The 14,373-nt window shown below is 41.8% G+C and overlaps 1 protein-coding gene across 1 annotated transcript; it reads right to left on the reverse strand.

Annotated features, from left to right (window-relative positions):
- Nucleotides 1–512: 512 nt before the first annotated feature.
- LOC123077153 (cleavage stimulation factor subunit 77) lies at nucleotides 513–10,675 on the reverse strand. Its single transcript, XM_044499366.1, has 23 exons — nucleotides 10,483–10,675; nucleotides 10,292–10,364; nucleotides 10,087–10,149; nucleotides 9,888–9,997; nucleotides 9,409–9,509; nucleotides 9,077–9,138; nucleotides 8,840–8,980; nucleotides 8,443–8,571; nucleotides 7,376–7,422; nucleotides 6,968–7,031; nucleotides 6,489–6,609; nucleotides 5,362–5,420; nucleotides 5,179–5,247; nucleotides 4,956–5,096; nucleotides 4,134–4,198; nucleotides 3,572–3,668; nucleotides 3,231–3,290; nucleotides 2,693–2,845; nucleotides 2,164–2,236; nucleotides 1,956–2,066; nucleotides 1,707–1,817; nucleotides 1,234–1,410; nucleotides 513–1,030 (listed from the first exon to the last, which is right to left on the reverse strand). Exons 2-23 carry the CDS (start codon nucleotides 10,340–10,342, stop codon nucleotides 858–860), a joined length of 2,178 nt encoding a protein of 725 aa, XP_044355301.1. The 5' UTR covers nucleotides 10,343–10,364; nucleotides 10,483–10,675; the 3' UTR covers nucleotides 513–857.
- Nucleotides 10,676–14,373: the final 3,698 nt, after the last annotated feature.

The following is a 14,373-nucleotide window of genomic DNA, read 5'->3' on the forward strand; positions in this document are numbered from 1 at the left end:
GTTTTTCGGGCGGAGAGAGGTTTTGGGTGGGACCGACCGGTCAGGCGCATACATTGTAGATGTCCGAACTCCCACAAACCTCCCCTGCTTTACATACAATTTGCGGGATTTCAGACAACCGGGCATGTCCACGGACCGATGGGGCACTGCGTTAAATGGCTTGTAGCGCTCGGACACATATGTCCGAACATTTGGGGGCGTTTTTTTTGGGGGGGGGGGGGGGGGGGGGGGGGGGGGGTCCACGTTGGAGATGCCCTTATGCATTTGATTAAGTGCATTGTTTTATTTTTTCAACAATGTTCATGGTTTGGACTTAATATTTTGATTACTATTGTTTGTACTGGAATGATTACTTCAGAAGCTTGACTTTCCTTATTCCTGAAGGATGTTAATGTTTACTAAGATCTACTGAAGCCATATATCTTCTCTGGAGATTATCGATGTCATCTCTTCCTCTTGTTAAATGTCATAGATAATCAACGCAATGCCTGTAGTACAGGCCACAACACAAATTTTGATAAACATGTTGATGAATTGACACAACTATTATTTCGCAGGATTCAGATTCATGCTTTCCAGTAATCACAATACATACACATGTTTTCTTCTTCATACTAGTCACATCATGCTATTCTCCATGATCTGGACTTTACTCATCCAGATGACACTGATTCTGCACTCTCCTGTCGTTTTTTGGACTTTCGGTTCATATTCTTGCGCAATGCACTTGCCATGCCTACAGGTTTATCAGTCCTGCTGTTACATTTGTACATGCATAACTTTCCCCATGAGCGGCCAAACTACATATCTACTGAACGAACTACGTGAATCCAGAGAACTAGCTACAGATTGGTGAACTAGCTTGAACTGTTGGCTGATTGTTCCCCGGAAAACATGCTTCCACTGGACATCGCCGCCGATCCAGACTGAGCAGGGCCCCCACCGCGGCTCCTCTGGATCTGCCTGAGCCTGAATATATCTGGCATGGCTCGACTCTGCGCAGCTGCTGCTGCGTCTTCTTCCTCTTGCCCTGCACACAGCAAGTCAACACATATTACATAAGCTTTCCCATTTTGTGTTTGTTAGACCGCCTGTATTAAACCATAAGACAACTTCAACTTGAATCAATCGTAACAAAAAAAATTTGTTCAACAAATGCCAGAGCACATAATCTTAAACGAACACAACACTGGCATTCTCGACCGATAAAGATTGGAGAGGGAAGGAGAGTACTTTCAACAGCCTTCCTTTTTGGAGGTCTACGAACTGATCCATTTTGGTTGCGGGGACCCGAGATATCACTTGTGGCAGGGCCAGGAACTGGAGCAGACGGTTTGCCAACATCATGTCCTGTTGGCAGTGTGCTTTGCAGTAGAACGCTAAGCACAATGTCTATATCTGGTGATGGACCTGAAAAGACAAGAATACAATGAATATATGCAAAGGCATTATGCAAATCAAACCAACTTAGAAATAAGGCTATGCTGTGACTATGCACTCTAGTATTTTGTTCATAACCATGCTTTCAATTACAAAAGGAGCATGCCCACAAGAAATAGTCAAAATTTGTGAACATTTCTCAACCAATGAATAACATGCGCCAAGCCTATGTTAGTGTCTGGTTTTAAACAGACCGGTTACGTGCTCTAAATATAATAGCATCTGGCAAACATTCTACAAGCTATGCATCAGTAACTCGGCAGTACCTTCAATAGCAGGCAAATTTGTGATGAAAGACATGAGTGGTGGAGAAAGCATTTTGAATATTTCGTCAACCTCCTTTGTGTACCCACTGGATGTGGCTGAAATCACTGGTCCTGACAAATTAACAATGCTGCCTCATGAGTGAGATAGATAGGCAATTGCAACTGAACAATTGGTGCATTTACAACTGGAACCGCCATGCATCCAGTTCTTTCTCATTAAACAATGTGCCTACTCATCAATATAAATACCTTTCATCTGTCTAGGATCATAAATAACCATTCGAGAAGTCTCAGGGCGGACAACTTTTGTAGACTGCGGCAATAACTTTGCATTGGCACCAACTCCAACAGTGCCTTTATCTGAGCCGAAATTCATAGGCATATTATAATCAGCAAACACTTTTAATAACATGACGACACAATTAAGTTTATAACAGAGAGCAGCTTGCCAGCTTACCTAAGGTAGAACCGCCACCACTAGTTAGCATAACTGACCTGTCAGCCTTCTTACACATGTTCTTTGCAAGCCACTGCAATATCGAAATCGAGAAAGCATTACAAGTGAAATTTGTCAATGGAAACCAAGCATGGACTCTCTGAAGTGTCACAAAATACAGCCCGCATCCGACATAAATTGATGGTGAAGAATGCATTCTTTAGCCAAATCAGCAGAGAATTTGAGGGCTACATCCAATTTTGATATTGTATCATTACTAGATAATGAGTCCAACTTTTTATTTATGGGTATGCTTCAAAGTTTCACAATCAACGCCACTTGTTGCTGGAAGTTGCGCACCAACGCCATGTATCAAATGCAAATGTATCATGTATGTAAACTTGATGATTCAACTAACATAAAGTCCATAGTTCAATCATCAAGATGTCATTCAGTGATTAGGGGTATTAAGACAGCATGCCATGCTATATATTTGCATTTGATAAAGAATAGTTTATCTTGCAATGATAGTTATGCATAGTCAATGTACCTCCTGTCTTGACAGATAATCCAATTCTTTTGATGAGCATGGCCAGAGATCCATATAATTATATCTAGAAACAACGTCATAAAGTGTGTTCTCTAAGGACGATACGACATCTTCTGATGTCCTAGATAAAGCTTCCTTCCTTCTTTGTTCCACCTGAGGAAACAAAATTTATGAGCACACTTATGCTTTAGAGGGGGTAAAAGGACTTGGGCACATAAAAAGCAGAGAACAATATAAACTGACAAAAGATCCAACTTATAATGAACACCCTAACAAATTATATTTATATCTAGTCAGAGATAAGCCATCTAAATATAAGAAGCACTTGACAACGAATCTCTAAGTCTATCCAATAAATAACTCATAGACCTTGAGACTAATGCAAACTGACATAAAAATACAAGTGCTGCACAATTATGGATACTGGATATTGCTCATGGCTTCGCCTACAGTGCATGTGTGAAGAGGACCACACCTAATGGGCCGAACATGACAATCAATGATAACCTATATCTACACTTTGCTTAGAGCTTCATACCTTTAACATGCTTGACAAATCCCCATAAATCTGCTCAAATTGAGCAAATCGTTTCCATACCTGCAGAAGAATAGCAACACATATTAATTCAGAGAACAGACAGACAAACAAATCTATATCTATTTGCATGTTGCACCTCTATAACAAATAACCCACAACATGAGCTCCCAAGGCTATGTGGTACACCACCAAAAGGTGGAAATGATATTATTGCTATTGCTGGTGCTCACAAGGCATTAATGCCAATTAAGATAGTTGTGAAAAAATGCACAGCTGAAAGGGTATCTCCTCATAATATAGAAATGTTGAGTAACTCGGAGCAAATAAAAGAAAATATTTACCTCTACGGATTCCTCGGGAGGAAGTAAGCTCAGAGCTCGCTCAAACAATGCACGTACATTTCTATCGTCGTTTAAGCGACACAGGAAGTCTGCATATCTGAATCATAGCAAGAGTCTCAAAAAATCAACAAATTTGATTTGCCAATAATGGGACAGTGAAATGAACACTTTTCGACTGCCAATAGATGAACACAAAATAAGTAGCATAAAATAATGACTCAACTACAAATCTGACATCAGATTTTTTACCATGGCAAATCGAATGTTTTTTGTGGCAATTTATGTTTGCCGAGGATGGCAAGTTTAGTTGGCAAGCATGGCAAATCCGCCTCAGTTCATTTTTTTACCAAGAAATTGCCATGCTTGCAAACTAAATTTGCCATCCTTGCACCAACATAAATTGCCATAAAAAGCGTTCGATTTGCCATGCTTAAAAATCTGACGTCGGATTTTTAACATTACTAAATAATAATGGAGACATTTGGTTCATGAGTTGGGACATTGATGGACCAAAATACAAAGATTAACGTTAAGGTTCAATGATACTCAAATGGATACTTACTCGAGGACATATCCTGGTTCTTGCATAAATCGCTTTAAACCAACTTCAAAAACATTTTGAGCCACCTACAAGAGAGTATTTAGCAGATACTGCACATATGTGAATAACTGCAACCGGAAGAAACATTGAATACATAGTGAAAAGGTGAAACCTAAGATACTACATAATCCCTTATTATTCAGTCATTTAAGCTCTTACTATTACGATGTCAACTGGCAGTTTAGGTACCACTTGCACCTTTATGGCCAACCTATACTCCAGGCTATTTGCAGGCACGGATACATATAAACCGAGGGCAATGCCAGCAAAAACTAGCATGCCGGTGCGTTCTCACAGGCTTGCAGCCACAGGCCACAATTCTAATCAGGTCTAAATGTCCACTTCAACCCTCTGATAATCTTTACCAAATCTGTGCAATTTTCAATGGTTGGTAAGGTACTGCATAGCACAAAGAAAGGTATGCCATGCCTACTCGATCCTCTCTGCTGAGACAAACAACTAGCTGGGATGGCCAGACCTCAAACAGATGTCCTCTAAGTACCATCATAGACTGGACCTGAAAGCATTGTACTAGCTAGGATGACAGGTTACCTGGTACAAGGCTCAAAGGTGAAAACCAACAGTGCATAATGATGGTGATTTATGCACAGATATTGGATATCCTGTGACGTTTGAGCTTAAAGCTATGCCTTGGATCCTATTGAACCTACTTTTGCAAATTATACTCTTCGTACTGTAATCAAACAGATAAAGAACCGCAGAAAGATAGCTGGCAGTCCGTAACGGAAAAAATGTTTGCATACATGTCATCACTTTAACAACCTTCGCATCTTTGTCGAGGCAAAACGACATTGTAGCATATGCAACATAGACATGATAAGTGCAGCTTGGCAACTTCCGAACTTCCAAAAAGTACTTGCGAGCTGCTTCAATGCCTTCTGTTCTCCTTAGAAACCGAATAAACTGCAGTACAAAACAGAATGGTAAAGATACCACAGAATGTAGCCATAACCATAAGTACTTTAAAGTAGTAATGGGAACAAACCTGAATGTGTGCAAGTGATGACATGCTTGCATTTTCAGCTACAAGAGACTCGTATATTGTCTTAGCAGGCTGCAATGGGAAAGCACATGCGAGGAAATAATGATCTTAAGAGTGCTTGTAGCAGTATGTGAGTGCTAGGGAAGCTACGCATAGTAGAAAAATTATCAGAGAAAGAAAATGGACCTGAATCGCCCCTACAGACTCTTCCAGTTCAGCAAAGGCGTATTTTAGTACTTCAGAACCTATGAAAAGCAATAGGCAAAATAATTTCAGGAGTTGAAAGAACAGGTCAGGAAATGATACAGTGTATTTCAGTTAAACCATCATTCTAGTCTACTGCTCAGTTCAAGCATGCAATTGGATTAGCATTAAGAATGCCTTGTCATCTTTGCATACCTGTCACACGCTCAGTGTGATAGAATTAAGCTGGAGAGTTGTTATGTACTTATGTTCACAGAATAACGAATAAAAAATACAGAATAAGTGGCCACAAAAGATAAACCAGTAACTAGGAGCAGCTGCTACCAATCCATATTTAACATCCTATCGCAAAATGGATTAAATAAGTCTCACATTAAAAAAAATACTTAAGTGAGTATCACCACTGCATGCTCGCACGCATGCAGGCATCCAATAAACGGTAAGGATCGGTCAGTGAGAGATCCTAATACTGATGCACGTGTAAAAGGATTGCACATGCCAAGCTAGAGATAACACGTCCTTAATAGCCTGCGGCACATCCATATGATTGAATTATAAAGATTCATATATTAATATGAGGGTATCTCATCTTGATCTAAGATGTGAACTGAACTGTGCTAAAAAGTTCTAACATGTGGGCTCTCATCGCATTCACACAGTTGGTCCTGTGGGTTTTAATTTAGTATCCTCCTTAGAAATGTGTTCAGCCTTCCTGGAAGATATATTTGGCGTTCCTTGATGGCATCCTATGGAGGTATTGTCTGTCCCCCAGAGTATATACCAATTCGTCAACCAGTTATTTAGTTCCGGCCAGTTGACTTTTTTAGGTGGACTGGGATTGGGCCTGATGCCAATACAACTTAGTAACTTTCATGCTCATGGGACCCTGGCCCATCCAAACAAGGGCTAAGGCAGTAAGATAGTAATATGTCTTTCTCAATGGCTGGGAGGCCCTAGAATATCCAGTTTGTTTTCCCACAGATATTTCCGCACTCTGCTCTTAATCTTCTGGCAAACCAAGTATAAGGCGCTAAATTCCAAAAGGATGACTACAGGACTGGCTACCATAATCGAATTGACCAAGAGAACTTCGCAGGATATTCAATTACCAGGGAGTGCTTTTACAGCACGCTGAAATATTTTGATTGCAGAATCCGTAGAACCATTCTTTGCATGCCATGTAGCATAATCATACCATACATCAGGATGATGGTATAGATACATTAGGCACTGAAAATAAAAACAGGTTGATACAATTCATTAATGTCCCCGCTTATAATGGTAAGCATGGTAAAGGTGAGGTCTAATGACTGAACAGTTTATTCTAACAGAAGTATAGGGAATAATGGGGTCATTAGCTATATGACTTCTTTCCAATATCATGGGGCAAGAGAGCTCAAAAACTGCAACTATAAAAGGAAAAAAATATGCATGCCATTGAGTACATGCGGTTTACACATGCCACCATATCATCAGTTGACCACAATGAATAAGAGTGCCTAATTAGAATATTTATGCAAAGCATTATTATTTGACTACAGATTTAACACCAGTGTGCATCTATGTTCACATACAGAAGTTAGCTTACTTGCTCATAAGTAAAGGTAATACGCCTATTAGCAGCTGTAACATCAATTCTTTGAGGATTCCCCCTACAGTAAACAGAATACTTAGTGTTAGCAGAAATGTAGGGAGTAACCTCGGAAAGAAGTGAGTGACAAAGGTGACAAACTGATATGTCAAGTTAGAATAAAGAAACACAGCATACTCGATAATCTTCCTCACTGAATCTCATCCAGGAAATAAAGAACTCAAAGATAGGTTGCAGACAAATTTTCGAGATCAGAAACAAAATCCATTGACTGGGGCAGAGGAGAAGAAAAATGAAAAATATCTATATACAACAAAGAAATAAAATTGCCTTGAAGACTTGCATCAACCGAAAAAATTGGAATCATGATTACACTTAGCTAATTTGACGCAGATGTTTACTCACTTCTCGAATGTCAGAAGTCTTTTCCATGCCAAACACTGTTGCTCTTCCTGTGAAACAGATTAATGAGTTCTGAGTTACCTGCCAGTTAAATACTGGTCATGCATCTACTACTCTACCAGAAAGGATGTCAGAAAACTATTCAATGTGTCGGAAGATTTACCAGCAAACCATAGACAAGAGAATAAAGACATATAGGGAAAGACAAGGACAATAGTCTGAATTCAATTATGTGCATTTCAAATGATAAAAAGAGTGGTTCTTAACAGTAAGCATATATCTTCTCAAATACTATCTCGATTCAGAAATTGACGGGTGTTTTTGGAAAGCATGCAGTCAAACTTCTCTTTCTTTGACAACATATAAAAATTATTTAGGTTGGTTGGGTGGAAATGGTACCATTAGATTTATCACTAAACATATATTCATGAATTTTACTAAAATATTCATAGAAAAAGTAACGGAGTTGTATACTGGAGACCATGTCCATATCAACAACATCATCTATCTATGAATGGAGAGAGTATAAAGTAACTAAATAGGATTTTACTAACACATTCATAGAAAAAGTAACGTTAAAGTTGTATACTGGAGACCGTGTCCATATCGACAACGTCGTCTATCCAAGAATGGAGGGGGTATACAATAACTAAATTTCTGTTGCGGGAAAATATTGAGATTTACAAAAAAAAAGGTGGTGGGTTAAGGGTGTTGGAACTTCAGGTAGGTAATCTTGAAAAGTGGAATTAACAAAATATATTGATAATAATAGGTAAAACTCTGTTATCTAGCTTTTCTAGAACACACTCAAATTGTTATGTTCGCAATCAAAAGTGACACTAGTACTGTTTTACCATACAGTTTTCCCTAAGAAAACAAGAGTGGCACAGAAATGTATGGCATTGAGAAAATGGATAGAGAAACTTTGAAGGAAATTATAATTATGAGATTTTTCCTAACCACGCTACCAAAATAATTATCCACAAAACATAACCGTTTTGTAAAGTCAACAATTGTAGACTGTGTCGCGCCTAGTGTAAATCAACATTATGACCTGATCAACTGCTTACCTTGTAGGAGCCTGTAGAGGGGGTGGCCAGCATGCCCCAATCAATATCATCGATATACTTCTTACGCTCTCTATATACAGCCTTAGCACTGTTAAACTTCGGTTGATACTCAGATAGCAAGCCTTTTGCCTGGAACATGGATAGGTTACAGTGATCTCCATATGAAATGCACACAAGACAGGTTTGCATTGTCTTTAGATTTAATAAAATAAAATAGTAACCGTATTAAACGGTCGAGTGCAGTGAACACTACTGACATACCAGAATGAACTGAAAACGAACAACTTCACACTACTAAAGGACTAAAGACTGGTCTTTTTGCCAATTGAATGAATGGAGTTATATGCTGGCTGCTTTTTCCATAATGATTAGTGATCCAAACAGAAACTCTACCTACCAAGGTGCGGCTAACTGAATTTTCGAAGTTATCATAATCCTTCCATAGCTGCTCGACATGACTAGTTGGAACTAAAATTGCCTTCTGATATACTTTACGTATAGTAGTCATGCGGTGTGACTCTTCCTGGGGCGTCATAACCTGAAGAGTTTCAAACAAGGAATCACAAATGAAATAACTCAAACATAAGTAAAAGGGCATAATAATGTTAGGACAGGAAAATGAAGAAACACAAACCGGCATTGACTTCAAGAATGCAATGTACTCCATCCAAACGGGGCCAGATGCCACATCATTGCCTGTCACAATTAAGCTTCTTAGATTCATGTATGAAGATGCATGGAGAAGAGAAGAAAGCTATGAAGCAGAAGAGCGGGAGGGGTAGCCGAATGACCCACGTGTACCGCAAGCTCCCCATGTTGATTGGGGGCTTCCATAAGAGAATGAAAAGCTCTCTTTTTACAATAAAAAGTGAACCAGAGTTCAAAAATCTATTGCAAAAGTGGTTTAATAACAACGCACTGCCTATTATCTAAGGTCAACACTTAATAGAAGTACTTTGTACCTACCGACATAGTTAAGCATGAAATCAAAAGCCTTTTTTGTCTCTTCCAGACCCTCAGAGCCCCTTTTGCTGTTTACTTTTTTAATAAAGTTGATGTAACAACGCCTGCAAGTTACACCCAACCCGATGTCAATACTGCAGTTGCAAACAAACTGGAAAATTTATGTTGAAAAGAATATGACAGTCGTAACTAAGAGCTGTATAAGGTTCAGACACATCAATTGTGTATTTACAAAACAATGAGGTGACCACAAGTTCACAGCAATTTTGATCAGACAAGCAGGGCACCGTTGACTGGTGACAAGATCAGGCAGAATGAAAGAAAACTGACACCTCACGCGGGCGTCAATGGAGGAACGTGTTGGTAGAAACAGTGACTCTAATAATTTGTGCAGTGACAGTGAAGGAGAATTTTTCATCTACCCCAAAACACAAACTAGGGCATGTGGCCATCGATCATAAAAAAATGTGGAATCCCCTCACCAGAGATTAATATGAGGGCAGGTGAGCAAGCATCTGCTGAATATCTGCTTGGCGGTCTCCTCGTCGTTCGTGACAATGTATGATTCCACATACTGCTTCCAGTACTTAGCCTGCATGCACATTAAAGCCTCAGCCCCAGAAGATCGGCAACATGAACCGAGAAAATACAAGCATTTGATGGAAAATTCAACTGGCTCACCGCTGTCGGGAAGGTGGCGAGCAGCTTCTCGTAGATGGGGGCGGCCTCGCCGATGGGGAGATTCTGCAGGAAAGAATGGGCACAAACAATCAGCAAGTTGACTCACCAGCTCGAATCATCTCGAAACAGGGGATCCGGGGATGTGGGGGGAATAGACACCGGGGCGGAGAAGAAGGGAAACAATATGGGTGGTGAGTGAGCTCACGAGGGTCTCGTGGGCGAGGATCTCGGCGGCCTCCACGTTGTAGATGTCCATCGCCGCCACGGCGGCCGAATCCCTGCGCGACAAAACCAGGTTAGGATTGGTGGCGGCGAACGAGCGAGAGGGTTTGGATTCGAGTGCTCGCGGGATGCAGTGGGGGAATCCAGGCGAGGGGAGGAGGGGTAGGGCTTAACCCCGGAAGAAATCGCTGGGAGGAGGGGTTGGGTCGTTGCTCCCTGCGCTGGGATGCGTCCTTCGGCGGGGACGCGGGCGGCGACGGCGACGGCGACGGCGAAGCGAGAGGAGCAAGGGAGGGATTGCGGGCGCAGTGGCAATCTGTAAAAACGAGCAAACTAGAGGGTGTTTTCGAGGTGTACGGATGATAATCCACAAAGATTTAGGGTTCCTTTGATTCAAAGGAATTTTGTAGGAGCATTGAAAGATTAGAATCCCTAGGAATTTTTCTAATGTTGATTGTTTGATTCATAATTTTTCTTATATATGGATTGTTTGATTCATAATTTTTCTTATGTTGATTGTTGATTTATAGGTTTGAATCTCACAGGAATTTTTAAGGCACCTCCAACATCGACCCACAACCGGACACCGCATCCGTCCGCAGACAGGGGGCTGGTCCGAGGACACTGATGTGGGAACCAATCATCCACGTACATTTAAATTGGATCTCAACAAACTGCATGCAAGCCGGATAACTTTCATACAAACCAGAGCATATTCATTACATTTCGAACAGTTTTCGTTAAAAGGGGTGGGGGTGAACCTAAACCTAGCCTAGAGCGACGTCCATCGTCCAAATCCTTGTTGTTCCCTTTCGGCGACCACATCCTTCATCTGTCGTCTCCATGAGCAACCGGGATAAGACCCGCGAAGTGAAGGTGTCGTCGTCGGTGAAGAAAAGTAGGACATGCAAGACAGACCGACCCACTTGGGACACAATGCCCCGCCGTCTCCCATGCTCTACTCCTCCTCGCCGGAGTCCGTGACTCCTTCTCTACGGAGATTGATGAGCCGGATCCAGCATTAATTCAGAAGGTTATACCTCAGGTAACTGTTGGGGAACGCAGTAATTTCAAAAAAATTCCTACGCACACGCAAGATCATGGTGATGCATAGCAACGAGAGGGGAGAGTGTCGTCCACGTACCCTCATAGACCGTAAGCGGAAGCGTTATGACAGCGCGGTTGATGTAGTCGTACGTCTTCACGGCCCGACCGATCCTAGTACCGAACGTACGACACCTCCGCGATCTGCACACGTTCAGCTCGGTGACGTCCCACGAACTCACGATCCAGTAGAGCTTCGCGGGAGAGTTCCGTCAGCACGACGGCGTGATGACGGTGATGATGAAGTTACCGACGCAGGGCTTCGCCTAAGCACCGCTACGATATGATCGAGGTGGATTATGGTGGAGGGGGCACCGCACACGGCTAAAAGATCAATTGTTGTGTCTCCAAGGGGTGCCCCCCTCCCCGTATATAAAGGAGTGGAGGAGGGGGAGGGGGCCGGCCTCCTATGGCGCACCCAATGAGGAGTCCTACTCCCACCGGGAGTAGGACTCCCCCCTTCCAAGTAGGAGTAGGAGAGGAGAGGGAAGGAGAGAGAGGGGGAAAGGAAAGGGGGCGCCGCCCCCCTCCTTGTCCAATTCGGACTGGAGGGGGAGGGGGCGCGCGGCTGCCCTGGCCACCCCTCCTCTTCTCCCACTAAGGCCCAATAGGCCCATTAGTCTCCCCGGGGGGTTCCGGTAACCCCCCAGTACTTTGGTTTTTGCCCGAACTTGCCCGGAACCCTTCCGAAGTCCAAACATAGTCATCCAATATATCGATCTTTATGTCTCAACCATTTTGAGACTCATCGTCTTATCCGTGATCATATCTGGGACTCCGAACTACCTTCGGTACATCAAAACACGTAAACTCATAATAGCGATCTCACAGAACGTTAAGCGTGCGGACCCTACGGGTTCGAGAACTATGTAGACATGATCGAGACTCATCTCCGGTCAATAACCAATAGCGAAACCTGGATGCTCATATTGGCTCCTACAAATTCTACGAAGATCTTTATCGGTCAAACCGCACAACACTATACGTTGTTTCCTTTGTCATCGGTATGTTACTTGCCCGAGATTCGATCGTCGGTATCTCAATACCTAGTTCAATCTCATTACCGGCAAGTCTCTTTACTCGTTCCGTAATGCATCATCCCGCAACTAACTCATTAGTTACAATGCTTGCAAGGCTTATAGTGATGTGCATTACCGAGAGGGCCCAGAGATACCTCTCCGACAATCGGAGTGACAAATCCTAATCTTGATCTATGCCAACTCAACAAGTACCGTCGGAGACACCTGTAGAGCACCTTTATAATCACCCAGTTACGTTGTGACGTTTGGTAGCACACAAAATGATCCTCCGGTATTCGGGAGTTGCATAATCTCATAGTCATAGGAACACGTATAAGTCATGAAGAAAGCAATAGCAATATACTAAACGACCAAGTGCTAAGCTAACGGAATGGGTCAAGTCAATCACATGATTCTCTAATGATGTGATCCCGTTAATCAAATGACAACTCATGTCTATGGTTGGAAACTTAACCATCTTTGATTCAACGAGCTAGTCAAGTAGAGGCATACTAGTGACACATTGTTTTGTCTATGTATCCACACATGTATCAAGTTTCCGATTAATACAATTCTAGCATGAATAATAAACATTTATCATGATATAAGGAAATATAAATAATCACTTTATTATTGCCTCTAGGGCATATTTCCTTCAGTAACATCAGAGATGAATGAGAGGATGATGAGACCATACACGGCGGAAGAGGTAAAGAAAAGCTCTTTTCTTCATTGGGGATATGAAGGCGGCAGGTAGGGATGGTCTTCATGCTATCTTTTTTAGAAAATATTGGCACATACTTGATGATGTTTTAAGTGAAGTCCTTAATGCCATCAATGATAAAACAATCCAGAAGGATGGAATGATACCGTTAACGTTCTGATTCCAAAAACTGATGAACCAGAAAGGATCACCCAAATATAGACCAATTAGTTTGTTTAATGTGATGTACAAAGTAATCTCCAAAATGTTTGCATTTAGACTGAGATCCTTTCTTGACGAAATATTTTTTGTAGTTCAAAGTGCCTTTGTTCCTGGGAGGTTGATCACAAATAACATTCTTTTGCCCTATGAAAGTTTGCACACAATAACGAATAAAAAGAAAGGAAAGTTGGGTTATTGTGCAGTGAAATTGTATATACATAAGGCGTATGAACATGCATGTAAAATGGAAATTCCTAGAGAGAATGCTGATACAACTTGGATTCCACATAAGCATTGTTGATTTGCTTATGGCTTGTGTTATACCAGTTAAATACAAGGTGAGGTTCAATAATCAAGAGACTGAAGATTTCATTCCTACTAGGGGACTCCGTCAGGGGGATCGGACCCTCTTTCTCCATATTTGTTCCTAATTTGTGCAGAGGGTTTATCTAGTGCTTTGGCTCAAAAAGAGGAGTTTCGTGGCATTGAAGGTGTTCGGGTATGCATGAATGCACCATCAGTTTCCCATTTACTTTTTACTAATGATTCCCTAATCCTTATGAAAGCAGATTTGATTAATGCAACCTCGTTGTGATAGGTGTTGGATGAATATTGTGCAAGATTTGGACAGCTGATTACTGAAGGTAAAAGTAACATTCTTTTTAGTCCTAATGTTGATGTGCAAGTAAAAGCTCAAGTTTGTGGGGAACTGAATATCATGACAGAGGCAATTTATGATAAGTATCTTGGTCATACCACTAATAGAAAAAGGCCCATTTGTCCCGGTTCCAAAGGCCCATCTGTCCTGGTTCTGGAACCGGGACTAAAGGGTCGGGACTAAAGCCCAATACCTTTAGTCCCGGTTCACCTACGAACCGGGACAAATGGGGCTCCACGTGGTCGCTGTGGCTAGCCCAGGCAGGAGGGCCTTTGTCCCGGTTGGTAACACCAACCGGGACCAAAAAGCATCCACACGTCAGCAGTTCAGGGGCTGGAGTGTTTGTTTTTTTAAAAGGG

Source organism: Triticum aestivum, chromosome 3D (genome assembly GCF_018294505.1).
Source record: "Triticum aestivum cultivar Chinese Spring chromosome 3D, IWGSC CS RefSeq v2.1, whole genome shotgun sequence".
In the NCBI taxonomy this organism is placed as follows: domain Eukaryota; kingdom Viridiplantae; phylum Streptophyta; class Magnoliopsida; order Poales; family Poaceae; genus Triticum; species Triticum aestivum.

Bases quoted from the DNA above. Each gene is read 5' to 3' on its own strand.
- LOC123077153 (XM_044499366.1), bottom strand. From the start codon at position 10,342: ATGGACATCTACAACGTGGAGGCCGCCGAGATCCTCGCCCACGAGACC. The intron at 7,032-7,375 runs GTGAGTAAACAT...TGTTTACTGTAG, and splicing joins AGACTTCTGACATTCGAGAA to GGGGAATCCTCAAAGAATTG. The intron at 2,846-3,230 runs GTATGAAGCTCT...TTGTTTCCTCAG, and splicing joins ATTTGTCAAGCATGTTAAAG to GTGGAACAAAGAAGGAAGGA.